General features: G+C 36.4%; 1 protein-coding gene across 1 annotated transcript; it reads right to left on the bottom strand.

Moving 5' to 3' along the window:
- Positions 1–92: 92 nt before the first annotated feature.
- Positions 93–17366, bottom strand: myom1a (myomesin 1a (skelemin)). The gene is made up of 37 exons (XM_077723648.1): positions 17216–17366; positions 15520–15761; positions 14089–14238; positions 13731–13920; positions 13502–13659; positions 13215–13307; positions 13037–13125; positions 12342–12383; positions 12058–12219; positions 11831–11992; positions 10606–10747; positions 10334–10533; positions 10200–10253; positions 9968–10092; positions 9436–9619; positions 9193–9367; positions 8263–8384; positions 7999–8195; positions 7594–7720; positions 7107–7291; positions 6922–7036; positions 6702–6858; positions 5918–6024; positions 5697–5741; positions 4693–4829; positions 4473–4617; positions 4339–4398; positions 3571–3638; positions 3375–3500; positions 3191–3278; positions 2950–2988; positions 2522–2627; positions 1517–1680; positions 1400–1436; positions 1213–1235; positions 630–685; positions 93–558 (listed from the first exon to the last, which is right to left on the bottom strand). Exons 2-37 carry the CDS (start codon positions 15717–15719, stop codon positions 292–294), a joined length of 4497 nt encoding a protein of 1498 aa, XP_077579774.1. The 5' UTR covers positions 15720–15761; positions 17216–17366; the 3' UTR covers positions 93–291.
- Between the last annotated feature and the right edge of the window lie 857 nt (positions 17367–18223).

Raw genomic sequence — 18223 nt, 5'->3', positions numbered from 1 at the left:
TACATATATATTTTTATTGTATTTAGTTTATTTATGTATTCATTTATAGGGAAATGTGAGTTTTTATGATAAAATTTTGATTCCTTTTCAAATTCCAAGAAAATGATTTTTGCCCACGTGTCCCATTGAATCAACGCCAAAACAAACAATGGATGATGATATCAGCACTTACTTTATTCTTTCCAGTCTGCGTGTACCAACCTGTTTTCAAAGGTGACTCCAACACAGACATACTAACAAAACACTCCACTTGACTTGCTGTCAATCAGCCCACACTTGGCTCCGCCCCCTTTACTTTTTCTCTTCGTCCTTTTCGTCATCCTCCGGGTTGTACACGCTGACCGTGAACTGGCCGGCCTCGGTGCCATACTTGTTGCGTACCACCAGGGCGTACTTGCCCGAGTCGGCGCGGGTGACGGAGTCGATGGCGATGCTGGCGTACTTGCCGTGCTCGAACTTGAGCACGTAGCGCTGGTCGGTAACCAACTCGCGCTCGTTTTTGGTCCAGCTCACCTCGGGCGTAGGCTCGCCCCAAACATTGCCGGTCAAGTTAAGAGACTGGGTGGAGATGTATAGAGGTCAGAGGTCAATGGCGGTGGTTTGTTATGAACAAAATGATGCGAGTTTACCTTGCCCTCTTGAATTGCAACCACGTCTGGGAGTCCTCCAATGACACGGGCGCGATCTAAACACAGAGGAAATAACGGGACAAGTAGTTTAGCATTTGAAACAGTTTAATATCTAAGTACTGTTTAATATCTAAGTACTGTTGAAACCAGCCCTCAAAATTATAGTCATGAGAGAGAGTTTATTATCTAAATATCTATTGTTTTCAACAGTACTCAGATATTAAACAGTACTTAGATATGAAACTGTACTGAGGTATGAAACAGTACTTAGATATGAAACAGTACTGAGATATGAAACAGTACTTAGATATGAAACAGTACTTAGATATTAAACAGTACTTAGATTTTAAACAGTACTTCGATATGAAGCAGTACTTCGATATGAAGCAGTACTTAGATATTAAACAGTACTTAGATATTAAACAGTACCTAGATATTAAACAGTACCTAGATATAAAACAGTACTTAGATATGAAACAGTACTTAGATTTTAAACAGTACTTAGATATGAAACAGTACTTGGATATGAAACAGTACTTAGATATGAAACAGTACTTGGATATTTTATGTAAGATGAACTTACTTCTTTCAGCAATGGCTGCCGCCCTAGAGAAAGAGACAGAAATAAAGAGAAAATATATCAAAAGGATAAAAATAGCATGCTTACAAAGGCAGAAAATGCACTACAAAAAGCCTGGAAAATATATTTTTTTCAGTTCAGGCCACCTGGAAGCATTTATTTGCACTCAATCCCGAGTTTATTTACTCACTTAAGCCTCTGGAATTCCTCAAAAGCTTCCTCCCATGCTGCATTAGAGAATAATAAACACATTTAAGTATATGAAATGAATTAAAATTATAAATAAATCCCCCAAAAATAAACTCACCTTGCCCAGACAGCTCAACCACCCGCTTGACGCCATCTTTTCCATCAAATAGATCAACGGTATATTTTCCCTTGTCTTTCTCGGTGGGCTCGTTGATTTTAAGCCACAGCTGATCGCCCGTCACACCCGCCTTGACCCGGTCCGAAGCGGAAATCTTGGCGTCCCTAAGTTAGGAAAAGGACAACAAAAAATGCTCACTTAAAGATAATATTGTAAGATAAGATGACAAAGTTGCTTAGCATTTGTTTGTTCATATTGTATCAATTTTTGTAAGTGTAGAAAGATCATTATCATAAGAAACTTGCCCACAGTTTGGTTATTGTCATAGAAATCATACTATACCCTGTTTTCCTATATAAAGACAAACCCACTGTTCATTCAGAGAGATTTGCAAGGAAAACAGAATGTTAGATAGAGTTCACTCCCCATTCTGCAGTCTGGTAATAAACCTATTTTCTTATTGAATTGATCTCACTCTTTCTTAACCTACTCCTAAAATTGTATTTTAGATAAATATTGGGATACTGTATTTTCCCGACTATAAGGCGCACCGCATTATAAGGCGCACCCTCAACGAATGACATTTTTTCCATATATAAGGCGCACTGTCTATTTTGGAGAAAATTTAAGACTTTTAGGTGTGCCTTATAGTGGTGAGAATAGGGTAATTGCTATTGACTTCCAGGTATGAAGCACTCACTACTTTACAGTCACCTCTAGAGCCAGCCATTGTTGATGTTTTGGATTTTTTTTTGTATAAAATCTTGCAGTGGGGGAGGAGCTATATGATGGAAGATTTTGTAAACTAAGATGGCATCTGCATATTTAACAGTATTGTTTCAGGTCAGGCGTTTGTGTTTTTTTAATATAATATACTATAAGGCGCACTGTATTATAAGGCGCACTGTCAATTTTGGAGAAAATTTAAGACTTTTAAGTGCGCTTTATAGTCGTAAAAATACGGTAATTGCAGTTTCATTCTCCCGTTTTGCAACCTGAACATACTTTTGAAGCCAGGTGACGCGCTGATCCTCGTGATAGTACGTGACATCGGATGAGAGGATGATGCCGTGTTCTGTGCTGGTGACTTGGATTTGAGAGGAGGAGTTGGCTAAGAAGGAGAAAAATAAACAACATGAGACGTTGGACTGGATTTTTTTTGGAGTATAAGTCGCTCTGGCCAAAAAATACACATAAAGAGAGAGGAAAAAAGTTTTTACGAGGGTTTTTTCCCAGCAGAAATAAAGCAGGGGAAAAAACACAGCTTCTAGTGACAGAAAGAAAATGAACAAGCTAAAAAAAAGCAGTTTTTCCAGATATTTCTAATCTAAAAATAAATTCTACATAAACAATTGGTACTTGGGTATACTCCAATAGAAACTGTGTTTTTAAACATAGCATAAAAGTTGGTATGTGTGGTTTAAAATACTCACCAATTACTCTAAAGAGCTCATTCATGACAGTCTGGTAACCTGAAAACAGAAGAATAGAGACAAGGATAAACAACTAAAATTTCATTTTTTTAACTAATTTATAAATACACTATAAAAAAAGAATCCCCCAAATATTATAGGAAAGACTGGCATTAATAATATCATTAAAAAGAAAAGCAAATATAGTACACAGAATGACACAAATCTGATAAAAAAAATACACAAATATCATAATCCTTACCTTCATCCGTCATATCGAACCTGCTCTTGTCCTGCCCTCTTTCATCTTTTAGGTACACTTCATAGATTCCCACATCTTTCTTGGAAATCTAAAAGTCGGAAACATAAATGTTAGACAGACATTTTAATATCATAAACAAAACGGGACAAAAATGAATGCTACTTTTTTGTGCGGGACCACCGACCTTTCCGATGTCAAAGGTTAGCACGCCGTCCTTCTTCTCCAGCTTCTGAGCGGCTTCGTCTCGCTCTCCGATGGGGATGCTGTCCTTGTACCAGATGATCTGGGTGTCCTCCTTCATGTTTCCTACCTGCCAGGACAAAAGCGCAAGTGTTCTCAGAAAATTCCTTTTGTTCATGGCGAGTCATTTTAGCACTTACTGTGCATTGTAGCAGTACGTCGCATTCCGGGGTGACGGTGAAGTCCAAGTACTCGATGAAGTGAGGACCTGCGGATAGAGCATGCACCACCACCGTCAGAAAATGTACTCATTCCTCAAATCCTGTTGAAACCAGCTCTCAAAATTATATTCATGAGAAAGAGTTTAATATCCAAGTATTGTTTAATATCTAAGTATTGTTGAATATCTAAGTACTGTTTAATATCTATGTACTCTTTAATATCTAAGTACTCTTTAATATCTAAGTACTCTTTAATATCTAAGTACTGCTCAATATCTAAGTACTGTTTAATATCTAAGTACCGTTTAATATCTAAGTACTGTTTAATATCTATGTACCGTTTAATATCTAAGTACTGTTTAGTATCCAAGTACTGTTGAAAACAGTAGATATTTAGATATTAAACTCTCTCATGAATATAATTTTGAGAGCTGGTTTCCACAGTACTTAGATATTAAACAGTACTTAGATATTAAACAGTACTTAGATATTAAACAGTACTTAGATATTAAACAGTACTTATATATTAACCAGTACTTATATATTAACCAGTACTTAGATATTAAACAGTACATAGATATTAAACAGTACTTAAATATTAAACAGTACTTGGATATTAAACAGTACTTAGATATTAAACTCTCTCTCATGAATATAATTTTGAGAGCTGGTTTCAACAGTAAACTCTCTGTCACCATTTGACCGGCGACCAAACGTCCGGCCTGCTATTTAATTATTTATTTTTACCTTGTTTTCGGATCCATTCTGCCCTCTCAAACTGGGACTTCTTCTGCAACTCCCTAAACTCTGAACATAGAAAACAAACCAAAATTTCACATGATATATTCATCCATATTCATTCCATCCGCGTTCTACAATACCATCTCCAATGAGCACCAGACTGGTGGCGCCCTTTGCTTTCCCGTCCACCAAATTGAAGGTAAACGTCCCTTCGTCGATGACTTCCAGGGAGTCCATGAACATCTCGATGATTCCTGTGCTCTTATCAAAGTTCATGGTATATTTCTAAAAAAAAAAACAAATACACAAACAACAAAGTTAGCTTGTGGAAAAAAATGGGGAAAAGTACACAAAGACTACCTCTCCTTGTTGAATGATGGCATTGTTAAAAACGTATTCCACTTGACAATCCTTGCTGAACTTCTCCACTTCAGTCCAGAAGCGTACACGGCCCTTTTCTTGTAATTCCATGGCCATTTCATTTTTAAATGGAATAACTGAGTGCAAGAAAAAGATAAGAAAACTCACTTTAGTTCATTCTAAATGCAGAATAATGAATAGTTAATGAGGACCAAACATGGCCGCGATAATTGAAAAATCGCCAAGTAGGGTCACCCCTATAATAACAAAAAAAAGAAAATTCAGTGCTTAGTCCTAGCAGCATGCTAAAAAAGGGGGAGTGGCTTCCGTTTGCAAGTTTCAGCGCGGATTTTCACATTTGTATGGATTAAAAAAAATATATACGTTTTTAAAAATAATTAATAGCAGAAAAAAATTGCAAAGAAGTGAATTTGTGATAAGTGAAGTCGTGATAATCGAGGGAAGACTGCAGTATTAATTTTTTTATATTTTAATAATGTTTAAGGTGATACTGTCATCAAAAAAAATCATAACGCCAATTATGTTAATGATAATATTGGACATTGTGACAAATTAATCAATAAAAAATGTTATCTGCTGATCCTAAAATTGTGTAGAAAAATAATGTGAACAAATAAATAGGCTGAAATTAAATCTAAATAAAAATAAAGGAAAACAAAATACCATCCATAAATTCATAACCCGATTGAAAATTAAAAATAACGTTTTTCTCACCCAAAAAAAGCCAAACTAAAGAAATTCTAATTTAAAAACAATTAAGAAGACTCTTTAAATATAAGAAAAAATCAACTGAATAAATCTACAAATATATAAAAAATGTGTAAAAAAAAGTACAAAAAATAAATGGAAAAATACAACTAAATACGACTTATAAATAGCCATTTAAATTCTGTAGGAATTTTGCTATGCGGTGAATGATGTCTAAAAAAAACAACAACAAAAGTACAACAGGTGTGACATTGAAGATGAAATGGTGCACTCACCGGGGAACTTGTGATCATGGCTGATGTCCAGCAGACGCATCAAGCCTAACAACAACAACAGCAACACAAGAACAAAGGTTGGATTGTGACGACCTCAGCGTTTTCCACATAGCGCGTGGTGCCACTTCACAATTTCCTGGCAGCTGTGACGTGTATATCAATTACAAAATACATGTGTGTGTATGTGTGTGTGTGTATATATGTTTGGGACCACGGCCCACCTTCCTCTGTGAGTTCGTAGCTGGACGAGATGCCTTCCATGTTGGTGACCACACAGGAGAAAATGCCCAAATCATCCAGGGATGGTTTATTAAAGATAGCCCTGGACCTGAAATATAAAGAATGACACATCATGTTAAAAACTTGTGCCCAAATTGTACAAAACAAACACTAAAGCTGTTTGGTCCCAGAATTTGACTAAAAACTGTTGCGTTGAGTTGTTTTTTAGGCCATAAGATGGGCGGCTCCAGCTGAAAATTAATATTGCATCTACTTAATTATTAATTATATATGTATATGTATGTATATATGTATTTAAATAATATAGATATAAAATATATAAAAACAATAGTATATATAAAACTGCAGTAAAATATACTACCTTAGATGGTTATATATATATATATATATATATATATATATATATATATATATATATATATATATATATATATATATATATATATATATATATATATATATATATATAACCTTCTAAGGTAAAATACTGCAGTTTTTATATTCTATTTTATATATATTTTATATTTTTATATATATATATATATATATATATATATATATATATATATATATATATATATATATATATATATATATATATGCATACATATACATATAAATGCATACATATACATATAAATGATTAATAATTAAGTAGATCCAATATTAATTTTCAGCTGGAGCCCATCTTATGGTACAACACATCACTTGATAAACACAACGAGTATTCCATTGAGTAGTAGATGGATCCTATTTGACACCGACCTGCCCTTCTCGTTAACAATGGTCAATGCGGAGCTGTCCGTTATGGCCTCGTAGTTCTTGGACCAGACAAACTCGCAGCCTTCACTCATCTCGGCGCACTCGAAGATCATGGAAATCACACCGTCGTCGTCTACGTCCACCAAGATCTCTTTGGTGCCTGAGAAAATATTCAAAGATTACTTCGCATTCAACATTTTAACCATGTGACGGTCAAACTTACCAGGTCGAGTCTGGGCTAAGATAGGCCCCAAAACCACGGAGGGATCCCCAACACCTGCCAGGTTTTGAGCACGGACACGGAAGACGTAGGACGTTTTGGCCTGTAACCCGCTAACCTGAAAATTGACAACACCAGTAAGGAGGAGGTTCTTGTTTGATTCCCAAATGCATCCCAGTGCGTCTCACTTTGATAAACTTGGACTTGTTGGCCTTCTCGTGGACGGCCGTCCAGCATTCTTCCCCAGCCGAGGTCTCCTTGATGTCCAAATAGTAGCCGTTGACCGGAGAGCGGCCATCGAATGATGGCTCCTCCCACAGGACAACCATGGAGGAGTCTCGGACTTCCAGAACGTGAAGACCAATGGGAGGACCTTGGGTAAGAAACAATGCATATTTTAAAACACATTTAGTATAATTTGACCTTCAATTGAAGTGTAAATGAACCTAAAACATGAACTTTTGTTAAGTTTTTCAAAAATCCTAAATAGGCATTTAAAATTAAAGAAGAATTTTGAATATTTTGGTAATCGAACACACTTTTATGACAAAGAATCGTCTTTCAGAGACGTCAACACAGTATTGAGTGAAGAAAATTAGTTGTTTTTTTAAATGAAATCTTTCGAAACACATTTTTCTTGATTTTCAAAGCAATTTTGAAGTACTATTTTGCTACCTGGAACAGTGAGGGTCCATTCCTTGCACTCCAAAGCTGAACTGGGCACCGAACCATCACTTACGCCTGCCATGTTCATTGCACGTACCTGGAACTGGTAAACTACATTCTCCTTCAAGTTCTCAACCTAAAAAGGAACAGAAAAAGATGAGTTTACCGCTAAAAAAAGGAAAAAATGTAAGGCATGGGGCAATGTTCCCTCTAATTTTTCATGTAAAACACAAAAAAACATTAGATTGGACAGAGCTACTGCCATTGGCTACCGCGTAAACGGCGCCATCATGGGGGAAGGAGTAAAAAAAACAGTTTGGATTTTATTTACTGCACGCCATATGATGGCTGCTGCGCAGAGAAGACGAGAATTGTGCGCAATTGTGTGGTGTAACGTTTTGGATTTGGGGTCACCTTATAGGAGGTGGTGGTCAAGGCCTGGAGGTTGAGCTCATGCCACTTGCTGACCACGAGTCCCTTAACGGTCCTGTAGTCCACAAAGTAGCCTCTAATGTCAGCTCCTCCAGTATTGGCCGGTTCGCTCCAACCAATCAGCATGGTGTCCTTTTCAGCTTCCAGCAAGCGCACACCGGTCGGCATTGCAGGGACGGCTGAAATGTGTCCATGTCAATGCTAATGAATGTGAGGAAAAACACCAAAATAGGATAAAAGACTTACAAATGGCCGCCCGCACCAGCTCTGGCTGTGAAGCGGTGGAGCTCAGGCTGTAGCCGGCTGCGTTGACAGCCTTCACCCGAAACTCGCATGTGGTTTCGGTAGTGAGACCATGACACACGAACCTGGAAATGATGCACAGAAGCATGGCAGACAGATTTAACAGAAACATATCTACTTATATGCACACCACTCCAAAAATTTGTGACCGGACGTTTGGTCGCCCATTTTTTTTTTTATATTTAAGAGAGAGAGTTTAATACCTAAGTACTGTTTAATATCTAAGTACTGTTTAATGTCTAAGTACTGTTTAATATTTAAGTACTGTTTAATATCTAAGTACTGTTTAATATTTAAGTACTGTTTAATATCTAAGTACTGTTTAACATCTAAGTACTGTTTAATATCTAAGTAATGTTTAACATCTAAGTACTGTTGAAAACAATAGATATTTAGATATTAAACTCTCTCATGAATATAATTTTGAGAGCTGGTTTCAACAATACTTAGATATGAAACAGTACTTAGATATGAAACAGTACTTAGAAATGAAACAGTACTTAGATATGAAACAGTACTTAGATATGAAACAGTACTTAGATATGAAACAGTACTTAGATATGAAACAGTACTTAGATATGAAACAGTACTTAGATATGAAACAGTACTTAGATATGAAACAGTACTTAGATATGAAACAGTACTTAGATATGAAACAGTACTTAGATATGAAACAGAACTTAGATATGAAACAGTACTTATATATTAAACAGTACTTATATATTAAACAGTACTTAGATATGAAACAGTACTTAGATATTAAACAGTACTTAGATATTAAACTCTCTCTCAGGAATATAATTTTGAGAGCTGGTTTCAACAGTAAACTCTCTGTCACCATTTAACCGGCGACCAAAAATTCCATTATTTTACCTCGTTTGTTTCACGGGCCTGTTGTTGCATGGGAACCAGACCTCTGTGCCCACCACTCTGTACTCAATGTAGTATCCCACCAGGTTCTTGACATCCTTGGAGGCCCCCCAGGAGACCACCACGGAAGTGCTGGTGTTCCTGGTGGCCACGGGTGTGCCCGGAGATGAAGGCAGGTCTGCCAGTGAAATCGCTCACTTGAATATTGGTTGCGTGTTGTAGTAGTAGGCCGGATCGTGGACTTACCCAGCACATCTCCGACGGTGATGTCACTGGTGGTTTGGGAGGCCTCGCCCACGCCCGCGGAATTGCAGCAGCGTACGCGGAAGCTGTAGGATTTCCCTTCGGACAGATCGAATAAGGCGAAGCGAGGGGACTTGACGGGCATGCTCGTGTTCACCCTCTGCCATGTGTCGGAGCCTGAAACACACTGGAGCATACAGCAACACATGGATACATACTTGTGTGTGGCTCCAGTTTTTTTTAACTAGGTCTACAATGTCTTCTGTGTCTGTACTTGCTACTGCAACCAAGAAATTTCCCAAAAATGGGATGAAATAAAGTTCTAACTTAACCTAACCTACCCACGGATCAATAATTTTCATCCGATATCATTTCTACAACTTCATTTGTTCAGTTAAACCCACATTTTTTCCTCATTTTGAAGCGCTACAACTTTTTCGGTTGCGGTACCCATTATAAAATTGATTTTTTTCACTCAAAAACTCAAGACCATCCTCCTCCGTCCAATGAAAAGGATTTATCCTCCACTACTCACCTTCTCAATGTAATACATGACTCCTTCATGACCCCTTTGGATGGGGGGCTTCCATGCAAGCACCACATAGCTCTTGGTTGCCTCGGTGACCACCACGTCAGTAGGTTCTCCTGGGACCACTCCGACTGGAAGCACAAAATAATAGAAGATCTTATTCCAAAACAGACAAAAAATAATCACATCACAAGAACAAAAAAAACAATATCCTGAAAATAATAATGATTTTTTTTACCAGTGTGATCCTCCTCTGTGAACTTGATCATCCCAGTCCAAGGGGCAGAAGGCCCTGCAGAAATGGGGGGGCAAAAAAAGACCACGGCTAATTCCTGGAAGTCCACTCGGTTGCCTCGGCAACTCGAATCTCACCGAGCAGACGTGCCCTGTCGAAGGGATCCATGGCGACCGCCACCTCGGAGATACGTGACGCCCGGCTTACCCCCGCCTTGTTGAGGGCGGTCACCCTAAAAACGTAGGACCGCCCCTCCACCAGCCCCGTGACGGGGAAACGGGCGTACTTGACCGGGGTGTCGTTGCATTGTGCCCAGTGGTTGGTCCCCACCTCGCACCTACCAAAAGACACCGGGTTGTTTTAGAGGTTTAGGTGGGGTGGAGAGTATAAGGGGAGGGGGCTGAGCGACCTGTCGACGTAGTAGCCCAAGATGGGGCTGCTGCCCTCCATGGCGGGCTGCTTCCATGTCACCACCACGTAGTCTTTGTTGACATCATGGCAGCGGACATCCAGGGGGGCCACGGGGACACCCTCGACCTCCACTTCGGCATCTGTTTAAAAACAATGAATACACATATATAGACATGTGAATATATGTGTATACGTGTATGTGTATATATGTATGTGTATATATGTGTATATGTGTATATAAGTGTATATGTGTATGTGTATATATGTGTATATGTGTATATGTGTATACATGTGTATACATGTATACGTGTATACATGTGTATATGTGTATATATGTGTATGTGTATATATGTGTATAGGTGTATATGTGTGTATATGTGTATACGTGTATATATGTGTATATATGTGTATAGGTGTATATGTGTGTATATGTGTATATATGTGTATACATGTGTATATGTGTATGTGTGTATATGTGTATATGTGTATATATGTGTATACATGTGTATATGTGTATATATGTGTATACATGTGTATACATGTGTATACATGTATATGTGTATATATGTGTATATGTGTATATATGTGTTATTAATGTGTATACATGTGTATATGTGTATATATGTGTTTGTGTATACCTGTATATATGTGTTTGTGTATACGTACGTGTATATGTGTGTATATGTGTATACATGTGTATATGTGTATGTGTATATGTGTATACATGTGTATATGTGTATGTATATATGTGTATGTATATATGTGTATGTATATATGTGTATGTATATATGTGTATGTATATATGTGTATATGTGTATATATATGTGTATATATATGTGTATATGAGTATATATATACATATACACATATATACATATATAGATACAGGGTGTCTCAAAAAAATGTACTCACTTTTAGAATGACCAGTCATTCTAAAAGTGAGTACATTTTATTCTAAAAGTGAGTAGATTTTTTTGAGACACCCTGTATATATATACACACACATATACATATATATATATATATATATATATATATATATATATATATATATATATATATATATATATATATATATATATATATATATATATATATATATATATATATATATATATATATATATATATATATATATATATATATATATATATATATATATATATATATATATATATATATATATATATATATATATACAATATGATATAAAGAAGACTTACCTCTGACAAAGACATAGGCGGAATATGAGTCATAGCCCGACTTGGTGATGACCCGCATGGTGTACATTCCCTCGTCTTCCTTGTTGAGGTGGACCAGGGTGAGGGTGGCGCGTTGCCCCGCCCACTGAGTGTGCACCCATTGCGATGCCTTTAAGGGCACACCTGAGTGGAAGTGAAAGATTTCAGATTGGTGGGAAAATGTTGCGTTGACGCTTGACCCGACTTACCGTTTCTGTACCAGGCCACTTCGGGCTTGTAGTTCTTGACGTTTGGATAAACGATGACGGTGCAACCCAGACTCAGCGTCTCGCCCTCGCGACCAAAAGCGACCTGGAATTTGTCTAAGATGGTGGTCTTGAAGGTGACGCCGTGCTCCGAACAGAAGCCGCCTGCGTAAATGGGAGATAAACTAAGACGTGTACCTCGTTTGGTGCGTCAATGAATTATTTCCCATCACACGGAAATTGTGTGTGAGGCTTGTGAATGGAAGCCGTTACTTGGATTGACTCACGGGGTTGGCTCACGATGGAATCCCTTTCCTCGTCCTGGAAACCTGCGGAGAAAAAAAAAAAAAGAGTCATCCTGAATAAAAGTTCTGAAGTGTATCAATTCCTGCATTTCTCATTTCATTAATGGTGCTACTTCACAAAGTGAAGTACTGTTTAATATCTAAGTACTGTTTAATATGTAAGTACTGTTTAATATGCAAGTACTGTTTAATATGTAAGTACTATTTAATATGTAAGTACTTTTTAATATCTAAGTACTGTTTCAGATCTAAGTACTGTTTAATATCTAAGTAGTTTAATATCTAAGTACTGTTTAATATCCAAGTACTGTTGAAACCAGCTCTCAAAATTATATTCATGAGAGAGAGTTTAATATCGAAATATCTACTGTTTTCAACAGTACTTAGATATTAAACTCTCTCTCTTAGACATAAAACTCTCTCATAAATATAATTTTGAGAGTTGGTTTCAACACTAAACTCTCTGTCACATTTGACCGGTGACCAAAAGACTGGCGACCAAAAGTCCGATTCAATAAAAACATCAATAATTAATTTTAAAAGTCACATCTTCCTAAATATTTCCCAGTCTAAGATATTTCACATTGATATAGTACACTCCAAAATTATTGCGCAGAAGAGTTTTCCTTCAATCAGCATAATCAGATTACAAAGTATTTCTATTTTTGTATACTTACGTTTAACAACCACAGTAGCCACGCAGGACATTTCTCCTTTCACGTTGAGAGCTGATACGCAATACGCGGCTGTGTCAAGAAAGTCGCAACTGCAACAAAAAACAACCAAAAAAACCCACATTGACCTCCACATGACAGCAACACAAATGTATATTTTTAGTCTTGATTGATTACCTACTTCTTGATCTCCAGGTAGTGCATATTGTAATTGCTCTCCGCTGTGTACTTCTCCGAACGTGCTTTAGCATCAATCAAAACATTGTTTTTGTACCTTGCACACAGCATGAGAAGAAAAAAATTAAAAAACAAGAACAAATAAATGGAGTACATTGATAAACACAACAAGTATACTCCTTTTGCATTGAATCACTTGGAAAAAAATACCTGATTTTATACTTAAATACCCTTGAACACAATTCCATCTCTCTTTAGATATTTAAAAGTTGAAAAAAATACATTTATTACCATGTAATCCTTGGTCTGGGCCACCCTGCCACGGTGCAATTCAACCTGATGGTTTGCCCCTCCCACACAGTCTGACTCCGGGGCTTGGTGGTCATCTCCGGGGCGTGCGTTAAACTATCTGGATTCATTTTTTTGCGGAATTCCGTCCACTCTTCCAACTGTAGCCCCACATTTAGTTAGTGAAAGATGGAAAATTCCGCAAGTTTGGGATAAAATGTTGGTTACTCACGGTTTTGTTGAGTTCCACACGCTCGGCGGACTCCCGGATTTGGATGGATCTGCTCTTCTTCTCAACCCTGACCTCCTCCACGGTTTCTCTGGCCTCTCTGGCGAACAGGTTTCTCATGGCTACGTAGTTGATGCCCTCCTCGGTTAGGTCTTCTTCACGAGCCTCCATTAGACCGCGTACTTCTTGGTGGCTTGGTGAAGGGAACATTATTAAAATTTACATCAGTCATGAAGAGTTGGGGTGATTTGATCTACTCTTTTTAGGTGCGTAGATCCTAAAAATATAGCCAGGATACGTCCCTTCAAAAGCCAGATCTCCCCAACTTCTTCAAGAGCAGTATAGAATGATTTATACTCACTTGGCTCTGAAAATGGGAATGACATAGCCGATGACTTCCTTATCCAAGTCGGTAGCCAGATAGGTACGCTTGGCTCGCTTGGGTAACGGACTCAGGGACTTGACTACCTGCTCCAAACCCTTTTTCTCAGTCTTCACAGTCGTTTTGACACTGAAAAGTAAACAGCCCAAAACATGACTATCAAGTTGAAGTTCAATGAACTTCAAATTGTCCACCAGCTCTCAAAATTATATTCATGAGACAGAGTTTAATATCGAAATATCTGCTGTTTTTCAACAGTACTTAGATATTAAACAGTATTTAGATTTCAAACAGTAGTTAGATAATAAACAGTACTTAGATATGAAACAGTACTTAGATATGAAACAGTACTTAGATAATAAACAGTACTTAGATAATAAACAGTACTTAGATAATAAACTGTACTTAGATAATAAACAGTACTTAGATAATAAACAGTACTTAGATAATAAACAGTACTTAGATAATAAACAGTACTTAGATAATAAACAGTACTTAGATATTAAACATTACTTAGATATTAAACAATACTTAGATATTAAACAGTACTTAGATATTAAACAGTACTTAGATATTAAACAGTACTTAGATATTAAACAGCACTTAGATATTCAACAGTACTTAGATATTAAACAGTAACTAGATATTAAACAGTACTTAGATATTAAACAGTAATTAGATATGAAACAGTACTAAGATATTAAACAGTACTAAGATATTAAACAGTACTTCAATATTAAACAGTACTTGGATATGAAACAGTACTTAGATATTGAACAGTACTTTGATATTCTTAAACAGTACTTAGATATTAAACAGTACTTAGATATTATTAAACAGTACTTTGATATTAAACAGTACTTAGATATTATTAGACAGTATTTTGATATTAAACAGTACTTAGATATTAAACTCTCTCTTTTAGATATTAAACTCTATCTCCTGAATATAATTTTGAGAGCTGATTTCAACAGTAAACTCTCTGTCACCATTTGAGCGGCGACCAAACGTCCAAGCACCGTGAAAATGACATGATCTTATACAGCAAATGATTTAATGTAAATATCCCAATGAAAACGGAAGGGTAGTGAATCCCTTTCAGCACCACACGGTAAAAGTATCCGAGTCAGTCCTCGCAAATAGCCCAGCTGCTCATGAGAGCATCTGGCAGTTTTGTCCCATGGCTCAAATTCCTTCCCTGACCTCTTTGACGCTCCACACACTTTGCAATGTCAAGGACACAACAATACATGTTGCCACTGTGGCTAGATCAGGGGTATCAAACTCAAAATTTTAGTTATGCTTTCATTTGGAGACCCGCCCACAAATCGACTAATGAACTGACTGATTTGCTGATAGTCGGTGAATCATAAAAAGAGTTTAAAATTGAGGTATTTGGGACCCTCTTACCGCCGGGTGGTGGTCTTTTGAGTAGAGAAGGACTGTTTGCTGACAGACGACTTGGCGCTGGATTGACTGCTGCTCTCGAAGTGACGTTGCTCCCGATGATGATGATGGTGGTGGTGGTGGTGCTGAAGCTCCTTTTGTTGGAGCTCCTTGCGATGCTGAAGCTGCAGCTCCTTTAGTGACACTTGTGCTGATTGGGACATCTTGAGAGCCGCTTTGGAACGTCTTCAAAATGTCACTCAATTCTGGGAATAAGAAAGCTACATTATGAAAATGAAGTGGTTACCGTCAAAGATTGACAAGGTTGGATTAAGGACCCTCCAACTCGGATTTATGACCCTCATACATTGATTGATTCATGAGCATTAGTTGGAGAACATTAAAAAAATATATATGTGTATATCTTAAAATCATTGAACTATATTGTCACCTGACATAAAATACACCATAAAAAAATGAACACTGATTTAGGACCCTTCAACTCAGATGTATGACCCTTATTCATTGATTTATGAGCATTGGTTGGAGAACATAAATATATATACATATATATCTATATATGTTAAAATCATTGAACTATACTGTCACCTGACCTAAAATACACTATAAAAATGAACACTGTTTGATTTAGGACCCTATAACTCGGATTTATGACCCTCATACATTGATTGATTCATGAGCATTGGTTGGAAAACATTAAAAAAATATATATACGTATACATATCTTAAAATCATTGAACTATATTGTCACATGACCTAAAATACACCATAAAAAAATGAACACTTTGATTTAGGACCCTTCAACTTGGATTTATGACCCTCATACATTGATTCGTGAGCATTGGTTGGAGAACATTAAAAATATATATATATCTTAAAATCATTGAATTATGTTGACACCTGACCTAAAATACAGTATAAAAAATGAAGAAAAACTAATGATTTAAACTCGCAAATGAATGAAAGAATAAAACTAAAATGCATATAACATTGAATAAATCTATATTATGTGTTCAAGAAAATATTAGTGTACAATATATTTTATAGCTTGCATTATTTATTTAATCATACATTCATTCATTCTAAAATGTTGAATGCATAATAGTCAATAAAACTCAAAAATACTTCATAAAAAAGCATTGCCTGTTTGATGAAGAAAACCAAATCTAGCAAAAAGATACTCAAAACAAAACTACTTGTTGTTCAAAATACTACATGGTATATTTTCACAAAATTATAATAATGAATATAATTTAAACGTATAAAAAATACATCGCAAATCTACAAAACAAGCAGTATGTTAAGAAAAAATGATTTAATCTAATACGCATAAACCCTTTCTATTCAGCTTGAAGAAAAACACACAAATAATAATTATTACATATTTAACATAACTCTCTCTTGCCGTTCCTGTTTATAAATATTCACCAAAATACAACATGATGAGTATTATATCCATAAAGCTCTCATTTTTGTAATATTTCTCCATCATTGCATTTTTGTGTGAATAAATCAGAAAATTATTCTCTAAATAAAACAGCACATGCATGCATTGTATTCATAAATCTCACACAGTGCTTATGAGCCATAAATATAAATATAACATGGCTAATCGGTCACCTGCTGATTCCTATAACACGACCAAGCATATAATAAACCATACAAACTCCTGTTGATGAATAAAAGTCAGATGACTTACCTAACCCAAGTCTCCAGGAATTGACCAATCGAGAAAGTTATGAATAATATTTGTATCAAGCTAATCCAGAGGGAGGGTCAGCAAGCGGGGTTGAGGGCCAGTGGACAGGACGGTGGTCCGGAGACCAAAAATAATGCTGCCACTCTGCAGAATGCACAAGACACCCTCAGGACCTTTTAAGGCTGGGACACATTTAAATTTAGATCACAAGGAGGAGAGGAGCTCCTTGGCTCACCCCAACATTTTGGAATATTAGACAGGAAATATTGGCTTGCTGCTTTTTTAGTCACCTTTGCATAAACCCTATTGTTATAAAATCCAATCACTCTTTCTGCGACAAAATAACATTCTATTTATTTTTAAATTCATACACGGTGACAGAAATTAGGTCTACATTTTTAAAAAGGCAATCATGCCATCTACTGTACAAATTATGTAAAAATGAGAAAGAAAAATGTATCACATTTTTCCAATAAATAAATATTGTGCTGATTGACTATGTTGGAGTCATTGTTTTAATTAAGATTTTTGGCGTAAAATTGACTTAATGTAAACATGAACTATTCTATATTAAACCTTGTGCGGGCCTAATAATACATAATCCTGCTTTCTGAATTCATATAGAGAGCGTTAAATGCAAAAATGAGTCGATGTTAGCAAACGGTGGCCATCTTAAAGCAGTATCCTTATGTGAATGACTCTTCTCTGTGTACTGAAAAAAACGAGTGAATCAATAAATGCATGATTGCATACAACAGAGAAACAAGTGTCGTCGATTATAAGCCATTTTGTGTCAGTGGCATTTTGCCAAAATGTCAAAATATTAAGAACAAATAATTTAATCTAATGCGCCAAAATGATTTGGGTCAAATAATTATTTTCTGCCTACATACATAACGCTGAATAAATACTTTCAATATTGAGTATGCATTGTTACTCCAGTTTCTCTTCAGTCTGTAAATCCGCCAATCTGGGTATTTTTAGTGATGAAAATAACCCACCACACAC

The sequence above is a fragment of the Stigmatopora nigra genome, chromosome 9, assembly GCF_051989575.1.
Source record: "Stigmatopora nigra isolate UIUO_SnigA chromosome 9, RoL_Snig_1.1, whole genome shotgun sequence".
Lineage (NCBI taxonomy): Eukaryota > Metazoa > Chordata > Actinopteri > Syngnathiformes > Syngnathidae > Stigmatopora > Stigmatopora nigra.
The sequence above is the reverse complement of the archived record's forward strand: the minus strand, read 5'-3'. Positions and strand labels throughout refer to the sequence as shown.

Excerpts from the sequence above, each read along its gene's own strand:
- myom1a (XM_077723648.1), bottom strand. The coding sequence starts at position 15,719 with ATGTCCCAATCAGCACAAGTGTCACTAAAGGAGCTGCAGCTTCAGCAT. Across the intron at positions 4,399-4,472 it reads TCTGGTGCTCATTGGAGATG|AGTTTAGGGAGTTGCAGAAG; the intron begins GTATTGTAGAAC and ends TTCTATGTTCAG. Across the intron at positions 3,279-3,374 it reads TAACCTTTGACATCGGAAAG|ATTTCCAAGAAAGATGTGGG; the intron begins GTCGGTGGTCCC and ends TCCGACTTTTAG.